This window comes from Chinchilla lanigera, unplaced genomic scaffold, assembly GCF_000276665.1.
Source record: "Chinchilla lanigera isolate Chin_1 unplaced genomic scaffold, ChiLan1.0 scaffold00054, whole genome shotgun sequence".
Classification (NCBI taxonomy): domain Eukaryota; kingdom Metazoa; phylum Chordata; class Mammalia; order Rodentia; family Chinchillidae; genus Chinchilla; species Chinchilla lanigera.
Window position 1 is genome coordinate 4553167 of NW_004955455.1, and position 22871 is coordinate 4576037.

At 48.1% G+C, this 22871-nt stretch overlaps 1 protein-coding gene across 1 annotated transcript in view; it reads right to left on the reverse strand.

The window, feature by feature from the left end:
* Positions 1-17783, reverse strand: part of Tbc1d10a (TBC1 domain family, member 10A) — a 33316-nt gene extending 15533 nt beyond the window's left edge. The window contains exon 1 of the mRNA XM_005396252.2: positions 17012-17783. Coding sequence (XP_005396309.1) covers positions 17012-17340 — 329 coding nt within the window. The 5' untranslated portion in view covers positions 17341-17783. The remainder of the gene's footprint in view (positions 1-17011) is intronic.
* Between the last annotated feature and the right edge of the window lie 5088 nt (positions 17784-22871).

Below are 22871 nucleotides of genomic sequence, written 5' to 3' on the forward strand. Positions count from 1 at the left end.
CCTTGAACTTATTTATGTAGCCTAGGCTGGTGTTGAACTTGCAGCAATTCTCCTGCCTCAGTCTCCTGGGTGCTGGGATTACAGGTGAGTGCCACCACATCTGGCTATACCTATAATTTCAATATCTGCTTGCTGAGGCCGTGCAATTCTCAGACCCCTCATTTTCCAGGTACACACATGTCATCCACCCTTCCCTATCTTTGGAACACCTTTTTTTCTCCCCTCTCTAAGTCACAGTATCCTTTTACGGCCCAATATACCATTAAAAACTCCAGCCAGGCATGGTGGGGCGCATGCCTGCCCCAGCCTCTGGAGTAAGTGCTGAGACTACAGGTCTGTGCTACCACACCTGGATTTATTTATTTTCTTTAAATGCTGGTCACAGTTCCTAAAACTGATTTTAGCACTAATCTGTGAATTGGTCAAGCCATGATGTATGAAATGACTACTTGCTTACAACTTCTTCATATTGCTCAGCACTGTTCCTCCCAAATGGATACCAGTTTTGAACAACTTCTGTAACTCCCATCACACTTCTCAGAGGTGCACAACCTACCTGGTTTTCTCTATAACATCATTACTTTCATTGGCACTGTATTCAGGGCACAAGCCACTTTTGTCTTTACAATTTTATTTGTCCTTCTAATGACCAGTGAGGTGGAGCCCTCATAGATTGATTATTATTTCCATTTGGCCCATGAGAGACTTGACCCAATCAGAGAAGTTGTACGACTCAGACAAAGTCACAAAGCTAATAAGTAACTGGTGAAACAGGGCTTCCCCTCAGCAATAGTAACTCTTATGCTGCCCCTGCTTCCCCCAAAGAAAGGTGTGGAAAAATGAGTCCTTCTTCAGATGCTGCTGTGTGACTCAATCTGGCCCCTCAGGCCTGGACAGCCTGTCAGACTCACTCCTCTAGTACTCTGACCACCCCAGTGAATGCCCTGAAAATGCTCAGTGAGGCCAAGAGGCTGGACAGGTATCACTGGCAAGCACAACCTCGGTTGGAGATGGTAAGCCTGGGCAATCTGTTGTCTGCTACAAGTCCCATCTCCTGAGGAGGAAAGGGTCAGATGAGACAAAGGAGGTGCCTGATCACAGAAACCATCAGGCTCCTAGACTGAGATAGGCTGAGCTGTGCTGCCCATGCCATAACCCATGATACTTCATGGACCCTTCAGCTGCTTCAGGTTCCAAGTGGCCTTCACCTTCACCAAAAACCCTGAAAACTGGAAGCTTCCAAAAGGTCAGAGAGACGATCAGTTCTGAAGGCTGGGATTTTCTGTCCTCTTGTCCTCCTAGACATCTGCTCTCAACCTCTCTAGCTTGGCAGAATCAATAGGAGTGATTCCCATGCCCAGAACTTCTGTATCCTGCAGTAGAAGATAAAACCTTGGTCCCAAGGAATCAGTCTAACCCGTTCTTCTGGGCTCATTCCCCAAACCAGCCCAAATGAAGACAAGTACAACCCCAGGCAGAAATCCTGAGGTCACAGACTGACTACAAAACTGATTCTCTCATCTCACCCATCAGGAAGGCCTGGTGGAACCTCGGAGAGAATAAACAGAGTGGGTAACATGAAGTCAACCAACCTAGGTATCCCAGTTCCTGCATTTTACTAGTTGGGAGACCATGGGTAAAACACTTGACCTTCTAAGCCTCCAGTTATTCATCTTTAATGGGACCATAATGAATACCTCATATTTCATAAACCTGCAATATGGAATAAATGTATACAAGGGCCAGCCTGATACGTGCCCAGAAAAGGACAGTTATTAGGCAACTGAAATTTTCAGTTTAGCCAAAACTTTCGTCACACATGGTGGCACACACCTGTAATCCCAGCACTCAGGAGGCTGAGGTAGGAGGGTGGTTGCTAGTTTGAGGCCAGAAGCTCAAGGCCAGCCTGAACTGCATAGTGAGATCCTGTCTTAAAAAGGCAAAACCAAAAAAACACCCCAAAAAAACCTTACACATCTCTTCTCATCTGACAGGTCCCCACAGACAGCACTTAGAGAAAGGCAGAGCAGTTACTGCCATTTTACTTAGGAAGCAATTAAGGCCCCAAGAGATTATATAATTTACTCAATAACACACAAACCATAATTCCTGGCTTCTGATCCCTGCTCTACCACTTTATAACTGTGTGAAACAGGAAGGGCTTCTCTATTCCCTGAGCTTCCAGTTCCTCATCCGTAACACTGGGCCCATGCCACCTCCTCAGAGAGCAGCACAAAAGATGATGTGAAGCAGTAAGAACTGACATGGTTCAAACACCAGCCATGTATAACTCCGCCACGCACAACACACAGGCATAAAATTCCCCCACAGAAGTAACTTTTATTACCTCTATTAGAAGTAACTTTTATTACAAGAATGCTAACACATAGCATGGCTGAGTAATCTGCTCAGGTACACAGCTTGGAAGTGGAAGCTGCTACTAAACCACCTAATGATATAAAGTACTCCAACATAACAGAAGTTCAGTCCTGTCACATTCCACTCCTTTCACCACCCTCCGAGCTGAGAAGAGTAGGAGTAAAGAATGTGACGATAGCCTTCCACGTTTGGGTTTCTGGAAAGGAGATGAGGCTACTGAAAGAAGCCTCACCATGGTAAGGAAAATCTAGGTGTGGGGATGCAGAAAAAACATGGCCAGTCATGGATCCAGAGACAAAGAGGGTGGAAGAGCATCCTCTCCCACTACCAGCTGCAAAGAGAAGTGAAAATGAACAAAAGCCTGACCTACTTTGCACACTCGGTAACAACCTCCAGAGTTCATTACCCTGCCCAGGCATGGTGGCGCACACCTGTAATCCCAGCACTCAGAAGGCTAAGGCAGGAGGACCACTGTGAATCTGAAGCCAGTCTTGGCTATATAGTGAGTTTGAGACCAGCATGAACTACATAGTGAGACCCCGTCTCAAAAAAAAAAAAAAGAGAGAGAGAGAATTCATTACCCTAAGAGGTAGTAATGACAGAAATTATAAATAGGTTTTAGGACAGTTCCATAAGTGATGTGATGATGGAAAACCACAAGGTAGGAGAGGATGAGCTACTAGTGCACAAACGAACAGCTGACAGGCCTGTGGAAGCAGCCAGTGAATTCATCCCTTCCCCAGACAATTGGGAAGCCTGAGGTCTCCTAGAAGGTAAGTGACCTGCTACAGCCACACCATGAATGATGTGGGGGAAGGGAAGATGGTCTACAGCAGCCTGCCATCTCCTTTGGCAGCCTGACCACCCTGCCTTGGAGTTGGCTGGCCACGGCAGGCCTGTCTGGGTAAGAGTGTGACTCGCTTCACTCTCTCTAGCTTCCAGCGCAGGCAAATGCTGCCTCTTTCCCATGAGGCAGTCCCTGGCTCTGTTCCTTCCGGCCCTGGGTCAGTGCACAATGGTAAACAGGTTCTCTCCACCCTTCACTGGCCTTGGTGCCTGGGCCTCTGCCCAACTCTCCACTCTGCTCAGCTCCACCCCACTCCATATGAGACAGAAGAAACTGCTCCTTCAGGCACAGCCTTGCTAGCTCCAAAAAGCAAGAACCTCCCTCCTCTGTCCACTAAACTAGAGAAGGATGTAGACCACAACAGCAATCCCAAGGCAACTGTCCTGACAACTGCAGAAAGCCATTTTCAATAGGAGACATCCCTTTTCCAAACCCCAATCTCCACCAGGCAAAGAAGTACTTGAAATTCCCTACCAGTGACTGGGTCCTCTGTCACAATCTCACTTCAGGCCCCCAGGGCCACCCTGACTCATGTTCACCCCCACCTATCCTCACCAAATTGCTATCTCTTATTGATAGATCTTACCGAATTAGTCTTAACTCACTGTTTATATAAGGCCCCTCCTCTGCCTAAACTCCTTCATGGCTCCCTATTGCCATCCTTCTCCAACACAAACCTCAGGCCCTGGTTGTCTGGCCCTCCTGTTTTCCTGCACATTGGTCCTTTCCCTTAGTCCTATGTCTAGGTGCCCTTCCACTGAAGCCACCCATCCCTCAGCCTCTTGGCCCCGCCCCACTCCCCACCTGTAATTCAGTCCCACTCATCATCTTATCATCAGAGGCCTCTCATCTCTGTATCATCCCTGCTGCTCCACAGACATCACAATCAGCACCACATTACATTCCATACACATCTCTCTCTAGCCTGTGCTCTGGGCCCTGAATCCACAAAGATGAACAAAATATAGTCCCTGCCCTTGAAGAGATCAGCCTGGCAGAGGAGAGAATTGAATGGGTAAATAAGCAGCACAAACAGAAGTGCCAACTCAGAGCATATGAAATGTGCTGGGAGTTGTAAGAGGTCCATAGGATGAGGGCAGGGTGTTTAGGGAACACTTCAAATGGGAGCTCGCACTGGGAATGGTGGCACAGGCCTGTAATCCCAGCACTTGGGAGGCAGAGGCGGAAGGACTGAGCTCAAGACCAGCCTGAACTGCATAGCAAGACCCTGTCTCAAAACAAAACAAAACAGGGACTGGGGATTTAGCTCAGCAGCACAGCACCTACCTGGCAAGCGCAAGGTCATTAGTTCAATTCCCAGTACCGGAGAAAAACCAACAAAACAAAACAAAAGACAAATGGGAGGTCCCTTTTAAACTGGGGTTTGAAAGGTGACAGGAAGTGACCAGGCTGAGAAAGGGAAAAGGACACACCAGACAGAGAAGGCCCAGCGGGTGCAAGTGCGGGTTACTAGGAAGGGCATGACGTGTTTGGGGAATGTGAGCACTCTGGTGGAGCAGGTAGTTTTCCCACCTAGCCAGTCACTCTGCTGAGGCAGCATTCCACCAGAAGGTGAGTTCCTGGAGGGCAGGGCTCTGTCAGTCTCATTCCCTGCACTGTGTCCTGGGCCAAAAACAGAGCCTGGCACCTAGCTGGCCTTCAATAAATGTGTGCTGACCAATTCTTTACTTTTGTCACTTCAGGCCTCTTGGTTTCAACATTCTCAGCAGTGAGCTGGGAATATTGTCCTCTAACTTGAGACCACACAGGTCAAGCACAGTGAGTGCTAGATGAAGAACACTCCCTCTTTGCCTTGACATGTGCTCCAGATCTTCCTCAAAGGCCAGCACAGGGCTGAGCACAGATCTGTTGGATGATGGCCTTTTACAACATTACAGTTCTAATATTCAATTAACTTAACTGAATGTCTATTATAACACTTACCAAGCAGTTGCTATGTACCAGACACTGCTCAGCACTTAACATTATTACATTTAATCCTGGCAACAAATTCATGAGATAGATCCTCTAATGATGGATTACCCTCTAACCTCCCTTTTTTCAGTACTAGGGACTAAACCTATCACCTTCTCACTGAGCTACATCCTTAGCCTTTTGTTTTCTTTTGTTACATTTTTAAATTTTGTAACAGGGTCTCACTAATTCACTAAATTACCCAGGATGGCCTTGAATTTGTGATACTCCTGCCTCAGCCTCCCAGAGTGTGGGGATTATAGGCATATACTACCATGACTGGCTGATAAACCCCCTTTTGCACATAAGAAAACTCAAGTTTCCAGGCCAGGCCTGGTGGAACAGGCCTACAATCCCTGCATTCAGGAGGCTGAGGTAGGAGGATCACCATGAGTTTGAGACCAGCATGGGCTACATAGTGAATTCAAGGCCAGCCTGGACTACACAACAAGACCTTGTACCAATCACAAAGGAAAACTCTGGTTTTCAGCAAGCCAGGGACTACTAAAGGCCCACAGTAAGCAAGGACAGCACAAGGAGGTGAGTCCAGACCCCATTCTTTTTTGTCACCAGCTCCCACACTGGGTGTGGTCAACCAGGCTGGCAGCTTGGAACTCAGTGGACTCAGAACCATAAACTGTGTGATGCTTGGCAAACATTCTGCCTCTCCGGGATTTGGTTTCTGCCTCTGTAGAATGGGGCTTATAAAGATAACTATACTCACAGAATTAAAGGAGGTAGGACAAGCAGCCGGGTATGGGGGCGCACGCCTATAATTCCAGCACTCAGGAATCTGAGGCAGGAGGATTGTTGCGAGTTCGAGACCAGCCTGGGCTACAAAGTGAGCTCAAGGCCAGCCTGAACTGTATAGCAAGAGCCTGTCTCAAAAAGACAAAAAGTAAAAAAATAAATAAAAAATAAATGAGGTAGGGCAAATAAAAGCCCAATCCACCATACAGATTCCTCTGTGAAATGGCATTACTATGACAATACTGGGAGGATAGAAGGGGTTATTCAGAGGCAGGACAGGAAGTCTGGGATGAATATATACAAGACACAGAAGGAGACTGATGATAATTAGAAGCAAACAAAAAAATTGGTCTCTTCCCCAAGTGATTGTGATTACCCTGGAGGGCGGAGGCCCTAGGGCACCCACTCTCTGATTGCATACTGGGGTGGAAGCTCTCAGGAGACTACCTATGCTCTCAGTTCTGCTTTCTCTTCATAGGCCAAGAATAGGGAAGAGCAAGCTCTCAAAGTTACAGCTGCCTGAGGGCCCTGCTCCAAATGACTCAATGAGGAACTGACAGGGGGTCACCTAACCTGCCCTGGAGGGGCGAAAATCTCCTGACCAAAGGCTGAGCCCTGCCTCATTCCCAGGACCTTGGGGTGAGTGGGCAGAGCACAGAAGGGAAGCCAGATTTTCATGACCACGGGATACCCTTGTTTCCCCATTACACCAAAGACCTGAAGTGAACCTTAGAGGATAATGCACACTCGAAGTGTGAGAGCCATTATGTACACAGACTCTGAGCCCTCATACTGTGCTAGGTACCCTCCCTTGTTTTGTTTTTAAGACAGGTTTTCACATGCAGTTCAGGCTGGCCTCAAACTCACTGTGATCCTCACACCTCAGCCGACACTGTGCTGGGATTACAGGTGTGCACCACCACACCTGGCCTGCGCTAGGTACCTTTCTAATATCATCTCCCTTAGGCCTCAAAATGATCCCCTCTCCCAATGCTAGCCCAACTGCAGACTTAAGAGTGTTCACATGCCTGGAATACATCAGAAGCAGGACTCAAAGCCAGGTCTGCTGGTGCATTGAACCTGGGCTCTCCCGGGCTCAAATTTAGGTTCTTTCTTTCTTGTGGAGCCAGGACAGAGAGGAAAAGAAACAAAGCATCATCCTCCAAAAGTGGTAGGTTAAGAAAAATCAGGTAGGCAAGGTGGCATATGCCAGCAATCCCAGCAACGGCAATGGCTAAGACAAGAGGATTGCTATGAGTTTGAGGCCAGCCTATGGTACATAGTTAGCTCAAGAGCTGGGTGTGGTGGGGCATTCCTGTAATCCCAGCACTTGGGAGGCTGGGGCAGGAAGATCGCTGTGAGTTCAAGGCCAGCCTGGGCTACATAAGCCAGTTCAAGGCCAGCCTGCATTACATAGTGAGACCCTGCCATAAAAAAGAAGAAGTGAAAAAAAAACAAATAGAAAATTCAAGACCAGCCTGAACTACATACGAAGTGAGATCCTGTGTCAAAAAAGAAGGAAAAAAAAAAGGAAGAAAGATTACTTTGGACATACAATGTCCAAAGCCCAGAGTACACTGAGGGGGAGTAAGAATTCCCCCCCACTATGCTCTCTCATTAGGCCTTTTACCACCCAGTTCCACCTGCCTTGGGAATATATAAGAGGTTGTATGTGCAGAACTGGGACAGGAGCTGTACCATCCTTTATAAGAAGTCAGCCAGAAAAACAACCCAATAAGAAATGTACAAGCTTGGGGCTGGGCTAAAGTCCTAAGGCTTGGAAAGGCAGTACTAGAAAAGGCCACACAGTGGCTACTAGTTTTCCTGAGATGGAAGATTAGGAAGGAAGAGTCCCGGACTCTAGGCCCAGGTCTACCACTTGCACAACCTCAGTTTTTCAGTTTCTCACAGTACAAGAATCCTTATCCTAGCCAGGTATGGTTGTGCACACCTGTAATCCCAGCAATACTAGAGGACTACAAGTTTGAGTCCTTCCTGGGTAAATGTCTAGGATATAGCTCAGTGTGAAGGCCCTGGTCCAATTCCTAGTACCATAAAAAAAAATCTTTACCCTATCAATTTCCCAGTGCTCCCGTAAGGGTTACTTCAGACTACAACACTAGACAAATCAGCCAGACATGGTGGTGCATGCCTATAACCCATTTCAGTTTCAGTAACTGAAAAACTGAGGGTGTGCAAGTGGTAGACCTGGGCCTTAGTTTCAAGGGCTATTTTGTGCCCAATCTTGGAAACGTAGCAACTCAGGAAGACTGTATCCCAAAGTAAATAAATAAAATAAAAATAGCTGAGGATACAGGTCAGTACAAAAGCACTAGGTTCAATCCCCAGTACTACCAGTGAGACAGAGAGAGACAGACAGAGACAGAGACAGAGAGACAGAGAGAACAGAAAACTCAAAGCGTTCTTTAAACTGATCACACACCCACAGATGTGAGGGCCACTAGTCCAGCACAGAGAGAGAGGTCCTCTCACTGGAGGACCACAGCATGCTAGAAGCACCAGCTTCTGTGGAATGTGACTCCCTGTATTGTGGTGCCTACTACAGAAAGAACCTCTCAAAGAACTTTTTATATACTCCAAGGTCCACCTCAAAATGTTAGGTGTTGATAAGCTTTTCAATACTATTCCAGTGAAACGGCCTTACATGTAGGGGAAACCGAGATTGAGAAAGATTAAGCACATTTCTCAAGGTTATACAGCTAGTTAGTGGCTGAGGCCCAGGATCTGAGTTTCCTGGTCTATGTTCAGCAGTTTGTATTTATACTGTGCTCCTAATCCAGTTATCTTGTTTGATCCCCACAGTCCTTTGAACACACCCATACCTATAACTACTGGTTTAATGTCTGACTTCCCTGCTAGGCTGTAAGTCCTATGAGGGCAGGATTGGTCCATATCCTGAGCCTGACACAAGGCTACATGCAGGCAGCATTAGCCCTATGGTCAGATGAGGGAATGTGCCTTAGCAACAAACCACAAGGGTCCATGGGGAAGCTGACAACTAACTGGCACCCTAACTCCTATGCCTGATTCAGAGTACCTTCCTACATGTTAGCCTAAATCTCTCCTCTCTAGGAGTCACTAGTAGTACCCTAAAGTGGTGAGAAGTTTGCCTCCAACAGGTGTGGGAATTGCTTCCACCCATTCTAGCCAAAGCACCACCTCCAAGAAAAGAATAAAGACACCAGATGATCCAGGAGTGATGGTACATGCCTGTAATCCTAGCATTATGGGAGGCTGAAGCAGGAGGATTGCCAGCCAATTGGAGTCCAGCTTGAGCAATTTAGCAACTTTGTGAAACTTTGTCTCAAAATTAAAAAAACAAACCAGGTTTGGTAGCACATGCCTGTAATCCCAGCACTCATGAGGCCGAGACAGGAGGATCACTGCAAGCTCGAGGCCAATCTGGGCTACATCGTGAGTTCTAGGCTAGCCTGAACTGCACAGAAAGATCCTGTTTTAAAAAAACCAACCAACCAACCAAATAAATACATAATTAAAAATTTTTTAAAGTGCTGGAAATGTAGCACAGTATGAAGGCCCTGGGTCTAATCGCTAGTACCACTAAATAGATAAGCTAGATATCAGATGAGATCAAGCCGGCCCTCAGCTGTCATGTGCCTTCCCCTGAGCAACTTATGTTGTGATCCAAAGCTCAAACCTACTCTCCCCAACTGCCACACCGCCCTAAGGTAGATTTTTTTTGCCCCTCCTCAGGCCTCACTCCGCTCCTTGGAGAGGAGCCTGGCTCTCCTTGCCACCCAATATGTTTACCAGGCAGAGACCACAAAGTTCAGTATTACTCACCCTACTCCCTCCCCAACCAGATCAGCCAACTTGCTTTCCTACAGGAGAGAAACAAAGAGCCCCTTGATGTGCTCTGGGCATGCCAGCCAGGCCTGGCACCTTGGGGAGCCCAGTGCTATGAGTGCTATGACAAAGCCTCGTCAGCAGCAGAAGTCAACAGCAACCTACTGTGAAGAAAGGTGCAGCTTGGCCTTGCCTCCCTGTACCATGAAGGCTCCAGCACGAGCTCTGTAAGAGGTCGTCTACCTCCTCATTAGTCCACACAGGCAGTCACAGACTAAGCTCTAAATCTGTCAGTCTCTTCCCCGCTCATAGCGCCAGACCTCTTCCAGGTCTCACTGTAACTCCTTTGGGGCATCCTGGATTCTCCCACAGGTCTCACTATCGGTGGTTCTGCTCCTCTTTTTGCCATCTTCCATGCCAAACCCAGACTAACCTTTCTGAAGTACAGCAGGCCTCAGCCTGACATTCAAGGCTAGCCACAGTCTTGTTCCCAACCTCCTTTCCTAGCTGCCCTTATTACTTCTTCTGCCTGCCACTCTTCTTGTTATCACTGCTCTTGGTATAACAGCTTTTGGAGGGAATATCGCACATGGGTCCCCTCCTATGCAGTGGAATGCCTTTCTGAGTCCTGGATCAAAGTCCACTTCTTTCTAGGCCCCTGCAGAGCTGGCTGCTTTCTCCTATATATTCCCAAGCAACTGCACACCTCAAGTATGTCCTTTATCACTCAATACTGAAAGTTTTGTTTGTGGTTGTTTTCCAACCAGTCTGTGAACTCCTCGAGGGCAAGGCAAGAAGAGATGTCTTGTTCAGTTCTGTATCCCTTGTCCCAATCACAGGGTCTGACAGAGTAGAAGCTCAAAAACTTTTTAGTAAATAAGCTCACTGCTAAAATGGCTAAGCTAGCAAAAATAACCCTTGTCTTGCTCTCCCAAGCTGTTCTGTCTACTGCCTACTTCCTGACCTGACAGAAATGAGGAGCTAAGACAGGATGTGAAATGGAGTAGGATCAGGGTATGGGTAGGAAAGGTAAGGAAGAAAAAGATGACATAGGGCAAGCCAAAGTTGGAAGCTCCCCACAAAATCCTAGATAGGGATGGGCTCCTAAGAAAGTTAAGTATCAGGAGTGCTGGTGTGCCAACAGGGCAGCCAAGATAGCTTTCTCCCTGGACCTGGAATAGCAACAGATTTGCCAGGGGCAGGCTAATCGGCTAAAGGAGGCTTCCTCTTTGTCAAGCAGACAGTCTGCAGGATAAAGAAAGTGATCAGCACTGACAACGGGAGGACAATGGAAGGCTCTGCTCTGGTGGCCAATGCATCTTGGGCTTGGAGGCTCCACAGTGAGGAAGAAAGCAGGCAGTGCCACATAGCTGGAGCACTGGGCTAGCAGTAGGAAGACCTGGGATCCCTCTCTGACCTGGGCTCTCCAAGGGTTCTCTAAGCCACAGGTTCCTCACTGTAAAAGGAACACAATTCTTGCCTTTTCACCAAACACTACAAACACTTCTGCCATGAGGCAGAGACTGGCCTGGGATATAGCTCAGCAGCACAACACTTGCCTGGCAAGTGCAAGGTCCTGGGTTTGATTCCTGGTACCAAAAAAAAAAAAAAAAGGCATACACTGGATATCAAAAGTCGATTGGGTGTTCTACAGTATTTTAGGGTCAAGACCAATGCAGTGCAGAAGTGCAGACTATGATCTATGAGAGGGCTAGGCCACACTTCAGGGCCTCCCCAAGAATCTTCCTCTCTGGGCCTTTCTCCTACTTTGATAGCCAAGAACAAGAGCTGCCCTGCCCTTCACATTGGGATGCGGAGGTAGCCAGTTCCTGCTAACTCCTGCCCTGGGTGTGGGGACCTCAGGGATGATGAGGATCTAAAACTTTGCCTGCTAACACCTTAGCAAGGCTTAGTCACAGGGCCGAGAAACAGGTTCTAGTTCTAGTTCTGTCATTTATGAGGTGGAAAACTTTGGGCACTATCTACTCAGGTATTTAGTGTGCTCATCCACAGAATGGCGATAATACCCCCTGGGTTAGGGGTCACTCCTTCTCACAGGGATGAGGTCTTACTCATCATCATGACCAGAGATGAGACATAGAAAAGCAAGACAGGACCAGTGTTCAAGAGGGGGAAGAACATACAGTGAGCACTTATACTATGCCAGGCTCTTTTGCATCAGTGCATTTAAAACCTCGCAGCAGCCCTACAAAGTTGGTACTATTATACAGCCATTTTACAAGTAAAAAATTCAAGCTCATAGCTAGGCATGGTGGCACATGGTCAGGAGGCTGAGGCAGGAGGATTACCTCAAATTCAAGGCCAGACGGCTACACAGTGAGTTCAAGGCCAGCCTGAACTATACTACGAACAAGACCAGTGTCAAGAAAGAAAGAAAGAAAGAAAGAAAGAAAGAAAGAAAGAAAGAAAGAAAGAAAGAAAGAAAGAAAAAATAAATAAATAAATAAATAAATAAATAAATTCAGGCTCAAAAGTGAAGCAACATGTCCAAGGTAATACAGACAATGAGACTCCAGAGCTCATGTCCAGAAAGAGCACAAGGCACTTCTTTCCCCTACCTCACTGTAAACTGGCTGGGTGGCTGGATCCAAGCCACATCTCACTGACCCCTGGAGGTCCTATTTCAGACCAGATGCAGGAAGGATAAAACACCAGGCATGCTTTATTGCCTTATCTCTTTCCCACAGCTTAGGGTTTCCTAACAGGTGGACACACAGGCACCTTCCCAGGGCAGTAACTGGTGAGCTGGCCCTCTCCCTTACCAAGTCAGGTCTTGTCTGAGGCCCTAGAACACCCACAGGGCTACCAAACTGGATTTTCCTTTGATGTTGAGAGAAGAAAAAGGGGAGACAGAAAGGGAGGGCCTGTGGTCTATAGTCACAAAGTGGAGCCCCACATGTATAGCTGCCTCCTTCCAGACAGGCCACCCAGGGACCACTCAATGTCAGCCCCATGCTCTCCTGGGATCTGTAATAGCTCAAGAAAAGTGGATGCTCTGAGCTTACACACTAGAGAAGGTGGTAGGAAAGCAAGGAGGCAGGCTCCAGCTTGCCAGGAAGGCCCTGGTCCCACTTCAATTGGCACACAGCAATCTATAAGGGATGCCAATTAAACCAGTTCTATGATTTCAAAAGTCACAGGACTGTCATAGATGGCTAAAAGTAGAGGGCTCAGGGAATAGGGGAACTGAAGAAGGCAATATTGCTGTTCCAGATGTTTTTCCATGAGTGTAGCTAAGATCCCTCTCTCCCTTCACAGGAAGCCAATGCCCAGGGGATCCCACACAGCAGAGCTCATCATGTCATCTGGCTGGCAGATTGAGCACACTGAGGGTGGGTGGGAAACTCCAGCCTCCAGAGGCCAGTCCTGACAATCACATGGAAAAAAGAGGAAGGCCAGAGACCCACCTGTCAAGCCATCTCCCTCGGACCAGGGGATCTGGTATTTAACTTATACCCTTCTTTACCTTCCTGACCACCTCCTCTAAGCTGCAGGAGGGACGTTACCCTTTCTACCACCACGTGACTGAAAGGGTAACATCACTCTTCCCACTTTTCCACTCCTCCCACTTTTCCCTGCTGAGAACACTACTTTCTCCTTACCTGATCCTCCCTGGACTTCAATACCCAGTTCAGTCTCCAGCCAAGCAAAAACTAATGCTGCCAACACCTCTGTCTGTGCCCAAGCCACCCTCATAGAGTCATTTGCTTTCTTGCCTTTGGCTACTACTGCTCCAGAACAGGCAGGGAACACCTCAGTCCCACTAAAGGTGCCAGGCAGAACAGGCTCAAAAGTGAGTGACGTGGAAAGGGCAAGGCTTGAGAATTGTTCTGGTTCAATCCTCAGCTCTGCTCCTAATAGACTGAAAAGGCTAATCATCTCTCTCAGGCTTCAGTTTACCTACCCATATGGTGAAGGCCATCTCTAAGGTCACTCTTACCTTTCTGACTTGGAATGTCTGTCAGTAAATCATTCAGTAAATAAATATTAATTGAGCATTTCCTCCACTGCAGGCCTGAGGAGAAAAAGATGAATAAGCTTCATCCCAGTCCTAAGCTGATCAGGCTAGTAGACTGGTAAAGACAACACACATTTATCCTTCCAGTCCATCCTGGAAGGGATATTAACCTCCTACACTGCTGAGGGAATCAAAGCCAGAGATGAGGGCAAACAGGTTCCTGGTAGACACCTTTAGTCTACCTGATTTCCTACTGGGGCCACAGGCCATATTTATGAATAGTGAACATGGTGAACTGGGAGTCTGGTTGTTTTGTTTTTTGAGACAGTCTTACAACACAGTTCAGGCTAGCCTTGAACTCCTCTATGTAGCCCAGGCTAGAGCTGAACTCATGGAAATCCTCCTGCCTCATCTCTCCAAGTACTAGAATTATAGGCATATGCCACCACACCCAGTTTTTGACCTGGGAATCTGAAATCCTAGGTTCCAATCCTAGTTCTGCCATTAATATGCTGTGTGATCTTCAGCAAGTTATTCCCCTCTTTTGGCCTGCTTTCTCTTCTGTATAATCTGTAAGGCTAAACTGGTAATTTCTTAAGATTCCTTCCAGCTCAACAGTCACCAGCAGAAGGTAGCCTCTGATCTGCTTTCTTCTCCATTCCCTGGAACTATTCAAACTGACTTCTCTTGAGACAACCTTTGGTCCAGGGTGGCTGAAATGGACCTTTAATCTTAAGCTAGAGTCCCCACCAACTCTGCCACAGCCATCATGCTAATGTTCCACTTCTCTGGGACAGCACATGGACCTCTAGCCCTCAACCATGGGACTGTGTTTAGGGCAGTCACCCTGAAACTTCGCATAACTTCCCCTCTTATGGCCTTGGGCAAGGCTTCTTTGGAACCACAAGATTCAACAAGGAACATCCAAGCTTTCCAATACGGACTGACAGCTTCAAGAAAGTAAGGCAGGGAGAGAAGAAGAGGCCTGCGATTCCACCTCAGCTCCTGCCCTAAAGACATCAAAAATGTGAGGGCGTCTGCAGAGCCACATCCGGGGTTTGCAGTTGGAGGGGTGGGGAAGACAGATGTCTGGCTGCCTGGTTGGGGACTACAGCCAGAGGGAGGTGCTCCCACTGGGGCCTCTCTGCCCACAAATACCAGAGGTACGCCCTCATTTTTCTCATCATTTCTCCAGTCCTTAGAAGGAAACTAACATTTTCTGGGTCACAGATTATGCCAGGCACTGTGCTAGGCATCTTCATATACCCCATTCTCACCCGACCCCTGGCCCGGGTCTCAGGTCTACTCACATGCCCTCCTCCTCAAAGGAAATGTTACAGTTGCCCTTTACAGTAAGTAAACATGCTCAAAGATCCAGGATCTTGCCCTACTCTCACAGCCAGCAAGTGTGATTCTTAAATTCAGCCTTTTACCACTACATTACACCGCTCTGCATCCCGAGATCTCATCACCTGCCTATTAAGCATGTAGCAGGAATTCTCATGCCCTAGAACTCATCAACAAACCTGAATTCTTCCTTCCAAGACCCCACAAATGAAAATGAGAACTTCTTCCCCAGGTCTCAAGACCACACCCCTCCCTGAGCCCTGGTAACTGTTCCTCAATTTGAAAACAAAGTCCCCTTTGGGTTCTCTCTCCCCCAGTGGGAGCACCTCCCTCTAAACCAGAGGAAAATGGGACATGGCATCAAGTCAGGGAGAGGGATGAGAATAAGGGGGCGCTCTCTGAGTCCTGGCTTTGCCTGCTGTGAGCAACTAGGGAGGGGCTAGAGGAGACAGATCCAGTGGGAGGGAGGAAACTCCCCTTAGGGGCGGAGCCTAGATTTCTCCTAGGAAGAAAGGTCTGTGAATAAGAGAGGATTTGGAGCTTGAAAAAATTCCAGAAGAGACAGTTACCGGGTTGCTAGTATGGGGTGGAGCTCTTAGACAATCAAGGCACTTTCATAAGTGCTAAGAGTGGATAGGGAAGCCTTGGGCAGTCACAATCTGTCAAAGAGGAGAAAGGACACCTTCTGGAGTAAAGCCCCCAACGGTCTCTGTTGAACAGGAGGCACATTAAGAGGGACGCTTGTCAGTTCTGCGCGCAGCACTGGTCTCATGTGACACGACAGCTGCGATATAAGTGGGGTCTGCAGTCCACCTTTTCCTAAAGCAACCGTCAGCCTGAACATAATGATCTCTGGGAGTGCTAGGCACAGTGGGCTCTGAGAGGCAGTCTGGCTGACCAACCTGCCCAACTTGGAGGGAAGTTATGTCCACTGCCTCAGTTCTTGTCATCTGCCAGGCAAATGTTCCAGGGTTGGGTGTCTGGGTGTGCTATTTGCGCAAGGACTCTGCTAGCCTGCCTGCTGCGACTCCAGATGTGGATTTGGAGAGGAAGATTCATGTCCCCCACAGCATCTGTGGAGTCTCCCTGCTGGTTCTTGTGGCTGTGGGAGCTGACAGTGTAACCTAGATGGAGCTGAGGTGCTGTCACCCTGCAGGTACTGGGAAGAGAGAGCGTCTGCCTACCTGTTGCCAGTGACAATGGAAAAAGCTGCCTTTGCGGGGAGGGGAACACTCTGACCCTTCCCTGAGAAGGGACTGTCTGTCCCAGGATGGGACTGTGGGGGAGGGAGGGCTGACCAGAATCAGTCCCTCCAGAGGTCTGCTGTCTTGAGGATCAATCTGTCCTGGAATGCGATGGGGGGACAGGGCAGCCAGTCCTTTTTAAGTCTATCGAGGGTTTCCTGACGTGGGGGTAGCGAGACTGTGAGACAAGGACATCTGTGGGTCTGTGGGGGAGGGGAGAGATACAGCACATCTGTATGGGGGAGGGGAGTAGCCATCTGTAACCCTTCCTGGAGGTGGCAAAGTCAATCAGCCCTAAGGCTAGCGTGGCAGCGGTGGACAGGGGGTCAGGTGTCCGTCACGGCCCCGCGATGGGAGAAGGGCGCTGCTGGTCCTCCCTGGGGGCGGGTCAGCCTGTCTAGAGGATGGGGATGGGGGTAGAAGTGGTACGATGGCCTGCCTGGGTCGGAAGTGGAGCTGTCACTGCCCACAGGAGTGGGTCCCTGGGAGAAGGGCCGGGGTGGGGGTGGGGCAGAGGAGGGACGGGGTCGGGAGTCCCTGCTGGCAGGAGGACGTGTCGGTCGGTCCTCAGGGCGACGCTGTCCTCGTCCGGGCCTGAGCCCACGCCCGCGCCGACTCCGCGCCCTGTCCCGACCCTCCAGCCCTGGTCCCGGCTCTACTCACGCGTCCTCCGCCCCCTGCGAGACCACGATGAAGCCGAACTTGTCGATGCGGTGCTCGGCGAAGCCGTTGGCCTCCGAATCGGAGCCGAGGGAGCTGAGCTCGTCGGCTGTCGCCGCGTCGGGGGCCTGCGCCAGGTTCTCCCGGGTCCCCGACAAGCTCCCCGCGGCCGCGGGCGCGCGCGGCCCATTCTCTCCGCTGCTCTTCGCCATCCCAGCCGCGCCCGCCGCCTCAGCCCCAGCGGCCACCTCGGCCACCTCAGCCACCTCAGCCGCCTCAGCCTCCCGGCCTCCGCCGACGCCGCCGACGCCCCGCCCATGCATCGCGCCCATTGGCCGCCAGGAGGACGGGGGCGGGGCTCAAGGCCCGCCCGGGGAGCTCCCCCCAGGCCCAATGGCGGCCGGAGACTCTGGGCCCCTCCCACTCCCCCAGGCTGGCGCCAACGGGCCGACGTGAGGAGGCGGGGCAGCCGTCGCCAGGAGCCCAGGGCTGCCACTCGCGAGAACTCACCTGGACACTATCCTCCGGCCTTTCCGGATTGAGTCAGACTCGGGCTGTCAACGCGGAGCTCTCAAGCAGGAGGCCCGGGTTTTCCCCCGGGATTGTGCATCTGCCTCCTTGAGGCCGGCTCTTAAATTTAAGACCCTAGGGGCGTGGGTGGGGATCGTTCCTCTGTTCGTTTACAAACTCGGAAGAGACCCAAATGTGTCGAGGAACTGCTCCTACTTGCAAAACTCTGAGACCCAGAGCAGATTAAATATTCAGCCTTAACTAGAAGTTTGGCAGCACATTTCTCTGATCACTGCTTCTGGGACCTTAAATTAGCTTGTGGAAGACGTATTAAGAATAATAACCTAGCCCGGCATGGTGGCGCACTCCTGTGTAATCCCAGCACTGGGAAGGCTGAGGCAGGAGGATCGTTTGGAGTTCCAGGCCAGCCTCTGCTACAAAGTGAGTTCAAGACTATCCTGAACTGCACAGTGAGACCCTGTCTCAAAAAGACCAAAATAATAATAATAATAATAATAACATATTCAGGTGTGGTGGTACACATGCCGGTAATTCCAGCTGTTTTGGGTAGGCTGAGAGGCAGGAGGATCACAAATCTGAGGCCAGCCCAGTAAACTCATTGAGGTCCTATGTCGAAATAAAGGACTGGAGATTTATTTAGTCCAGTGGTATAGTGCTTGCCTAGCATTCCTGGGCTTGATCCCCAGCACCACAAAAAAATTTAAAAACCGGGCATGGTGACACACACCTATAATCCCAGCACTAGGGAGGCTGAGGTAGGAGGATCTCCATGAGTTCAACGCTAGCCTGAACTACAGAGTGAGACCCTGTCCCAAAAATTAAATAATAATTTAAAAAGTAAAAAAACAAAACCAAATTATATAGTCCCATACTTTGTAGCATATTTACACAGTTGAGCAAGCATCACAATCTAATTTTAGAACATTTTCATCAACACCCCCCCCCGAAAAAAACCCTACAATAGCGATCACTCCCCAACCTCTCCAGACCCCGGCTAATCTACTTTCTACCTACAGATTTTCCCTTTTATGGACATTTCATATAAATGGAATCATACAGCATGTGACTTTTGTGTCCAGCTTACTTCTCTTTAATGGTTCTGAGATGCATCCACATTGTAGTGCTTACTAGTCCTTCATTCCTTTTTGTGATGAATAATATTCCATTTTATGAGTATACCACATTGACACTTTCTTAGATGTGTCCATTTTTAGCTATTAGGAATAATGCTGCTAAAAAAAAAAAAAATGCTGCTGTGATCATTCAGATACAAGCATTTTTTAAAGCAGTAATGGCAATCAAATTCAAGGGCTCTGCCACTGAACTACATTCCCCAGCTCCAACCCCTCTTTATATTTTGAGACAATCTCACTAAGTTGCCCAGGCTGGCCTCAAACTTGTGATTTTACTGCCTCCACTCACCCAGTAGATGGGATTACAGGTGTGTACCCAGCAAGGTACAAGTTTGTGTGTGGACATATATTTTAATTTATCTTGGGTGGAATTTCCTAGGAATGGGATTTCTGCATCAGAATGGTAATTCTGCTTAACTTTGAGGAACCGACAAATTGTTTTCCACATTGTTTGCATTTTAGCAATGAGACACATACTATTATTAGTCCCATATTACATTTAAGGGAACTAAGGTTCTAGGTCCCCATAAATCAATAATTGAGACAGGCCTAGGAAGAGGAAGGGGCCAGAAGAGACAGATTTGAACTGCAGGATCTGAAGCAGGCCTCAAAGGGACAGAAAAGGAGGGTGGGGGTTGAGCAAGAGCATTAAATGATTTTACCAGCTGTTTTCTTGTGGCCCAGACATTCTTAAAAATTTCACCAAGCAGTCTTCACATTCCATGGGCTTCTGGTTTTCCATAAACAGGGCAACAGAAGACATGGGAGTGGGCACAGGCTATTCTGGTCTTAAATCCTGTCTGGAGGACTCTGCTCCTCTCCAGTGGCTCCAGAGTGCTGGGCTCTTTGGTCCCAGCTCTTAGGAGGGGCAAAGTGGGCTGTACATGGGGATGTGAGTCCACCCCAGCAAAAGGAGAGGAACCAGGCATCCCTGGAACAAATGTCATGCTGGAAGCATGGTACAGCAAAGTATGCACAACCCTCTGACTTAATTATTCTGGTCCTAGGCTCACATCCCAAACATGTTCTTATTCACCGCAGGGTTACTGGGATGCGGGTAGGGACACATTAGTGGCACCTGGGGTCCCTCACTGGAAGACTGGGTGAGCATTACTCCAGTTAATGCCTGGATGCCACAGCTGCTAATCTTACATCACACTAACCAGGATTCAAATTTGTGCTGTGACCTTAAGCAAACCACTGTCTGCTCAACAACAAAGGATAACTGATGCTACCCAATAAAATTCACCATGCTTTTAAACTTTTGTAGCTCCTACTTGCAAAACGTATATAAACTAAGCCCAAAGCCAGCTCCAGGCTGATGCTTTGGGAGAAATCCCCCATCAGCCTGCTGGCATAGTAATAAGGTTGGTTGCCTTCCTACTCCTTGGAGCAGAGTGTTTTCCATTCAGTTTGGTACTCGGTTCCATAATGCTAGTACTCTGGGAGGTTGAGGAAGGAGGATCACAAAATTTGAGTGCCAACCTGGGCAATTCAGCAAACCTGTCTCAAAATAAGAAAGGAAGGGAGGAAAGGAAGGAAGGAAGGAAGGAAGGAAGGAAGGAAGGAAGGAAGGAAGGAAGGAAGGGAGGGAGGGAGGGAGGGAGGAAGGAAGGGAAAAGGGAAGGGAAGGAAGAAAAGAAAGAAAAAGAAAGAGAAAGAAAGAAAGAGAAAAAGAAAGAAAAAAAGAAAGAAGGGAAGGGAAGGGAAGGGAAGGGAAGGGAAGGGAAGAGGGGAAGAGGGGAAGAGAGGAAGAGAGGAAGAAAGGAAGAAAGAAAAAGAAAACAAACTGGGGATGTAGCTCAGTATAAAAGCCCTGAGTTCAATACTCAGAACCAACAAAAAATAAAATAAATGAAATTAAATAAACCCACAGAGTTTAGAGTCCAGTGGAAGAGGGAGAAAATTATGAACAAGCATTGAATGTTTTTCAGGCAGTATCAAAAAGAAAGTAGGGTGGTGCTGGGGCAGAGGCAGCAGCTGGTAAGATCTGGGTGGACAGTATACAGGAAGCAGCGCACAGGTACAAAACTACTTCTCTTTGAAATAGAAGCAGGCTCAATAGACGGTGTGGGAAGACTGCAGTGAGAGGGGAGGGAGAGGAGTGAACCAATGACTACACCATCCAAAAGGAGAGTCCCAAGCATGGTGAAGTGGTGCAAACTGTAATCGAAGCTTGGAAGACTGAGGGAGGATTGTGAATTCAAGACAGCCTGGGTGCCGGACGTGGCGGCGCACGGTAATCCCAGCATTCGGGAGGCTGAGGCAGGAGGATCGTTGTGAGTTCCAGACTAGCCTGGGCTACAAGGTGAGCTCAAGGCCAGCCTGAACTACATAGCGAGACCCTTCTTCAAAAAGATCAACAACAACAAAAAAAAATTAAGACAGCCTGGGCAACATAGAATCTCAAAACAAATAAAAGGAGAACCCCACAGATGCCAGTGGTTCCCTGGAGTACAAAGTACAAGAGGCCTTAGAGAATACTGTGGAACATCCGATAGACTGGCTGCTGTGCACATTCTTCTGAAAGTAAGGTGCTTACTAGGAATACAGGAATACTTGCTGATATCCTCGAGGGTCATTTCTGAGTTGAGTAAAAGGTGCTCACACAGGCCCCTTTCCCTGGATCTCAGAATGGTCAGCTTGCGTGTGTTCACGAAGCCTGCCAGCACGGGCCACAGCCTGATTGGTAACAACAGCAGAGCTCTCAGAAGGTAGACAACTGATACCCAGTAACTTAGGAAGAGCAAGAGAACTTATAAAGTTTATTTATCCCAACCCAGAAGATAATAGTCGAGGATCTTTGGTTCGAGTGACAGGAAATGCAACTCAAAATAGATTTAAATTTGTGCCAGGTGTGATGGCTAACTGGAGGCTGAGGCAGGAGGATAGGAAAGTTTGAGGCCAGCCTGAGCAGATTATTGAAATCCAAAATAAAAAATAAAAAAGGTTAAAGATGTAGCTCAGAGGTAGAAGAACCCCTGGGTTGATCCTTGTATTGAAAAACAAATTAGTTTTTTTTGGTATTAGAAATCGAACTCAGGACCCTGTACTTGCCAGGAAGGTGCTGTGCCACGGAGCTATCTCCCCAGCTGTAAAACGAATTAAATCAACTGTATTTAGTAGGTTTCATAGCTTTAAAAAATGTATATGTAGGATCGGCTTCAGGAGCAGTGTGTTCCAGAGGTTATTTCACTAGAGCTATGGCATCGTTTTTCTTTTTCCTTCTTGTCACTCTGATCTTTTCACAGCTGCTTCCAGTCTGCTGGTAGTTCCTGTTCAGCCTTTCATACTGGGTCATACTGGGTCATACTGGGTCACATACCTATCCCTGACCTAATTATTTCAGTTTAAGGCTAAGGAGGGGGCTGGGGATTTAGCTCAGCGGCACAGCGCCTGCCTGGCAAGCGCAAGATTCTGAGTTCGATTCCCGGTACCAGAGAAAAGCCAAAAAAAAAGAAGTAAGGCTAAGGAACACTGCTGGCTTAACTGAACTCAGTTTAGGCAGAAGAAGACCTTCTTCTGTAAGATGATAAGGAATAACTTTATCCTCATCCTGTTTTATGAATTGTGGGGCCCTAGAGCTATTTGCTTACCTGCTCTTTTTAAAATACAAAAGATGCAGAATAGCTAAGAGCAAATACCCAAAACAGGTTGTTAATGATAACTCCAAGGTTTGTGTTTGTTTATTTGTTTGTTTTGAGACAGGGTCTTGCTAGGTAGTCCAGACTGACCTTGACCTCCCAGTGATCCTCCTGCCTCAGCCTCTTGAGTGCTAGGATTATAGGCGTGCACCACCACACCTGGCCAGGTTTTACATTTTACTTTTGTTTTTAAGAAGTAAATTTCAGAGCCGGCTGTGGTGGTGCATGCCTGTAATCCCAGCAATCAGGAGGCAGAGGCAGGAGAATCCTTGCAAGTTCTAGACCAACCTAGGCTACAAAGTGAGCTCAAGGCCAGCCTGAATTGCATAGCCAGACCCTGTTTCAAAAAGACAAAAACAAACAAACAAAAAAACCTGAAATCATACCCCGTGGATACATGCATACCTATGTTTATAGCAGCACTATTTATGATAGCTAGATCTTGGAAACAGTATATACATCTATCAACAGATGAATGGAAAGGGAAAATATGGTATTTACACACAATGGAGTATTATGCTGCCATAAAGAAAGATAACTTGAAGGAAATCATAC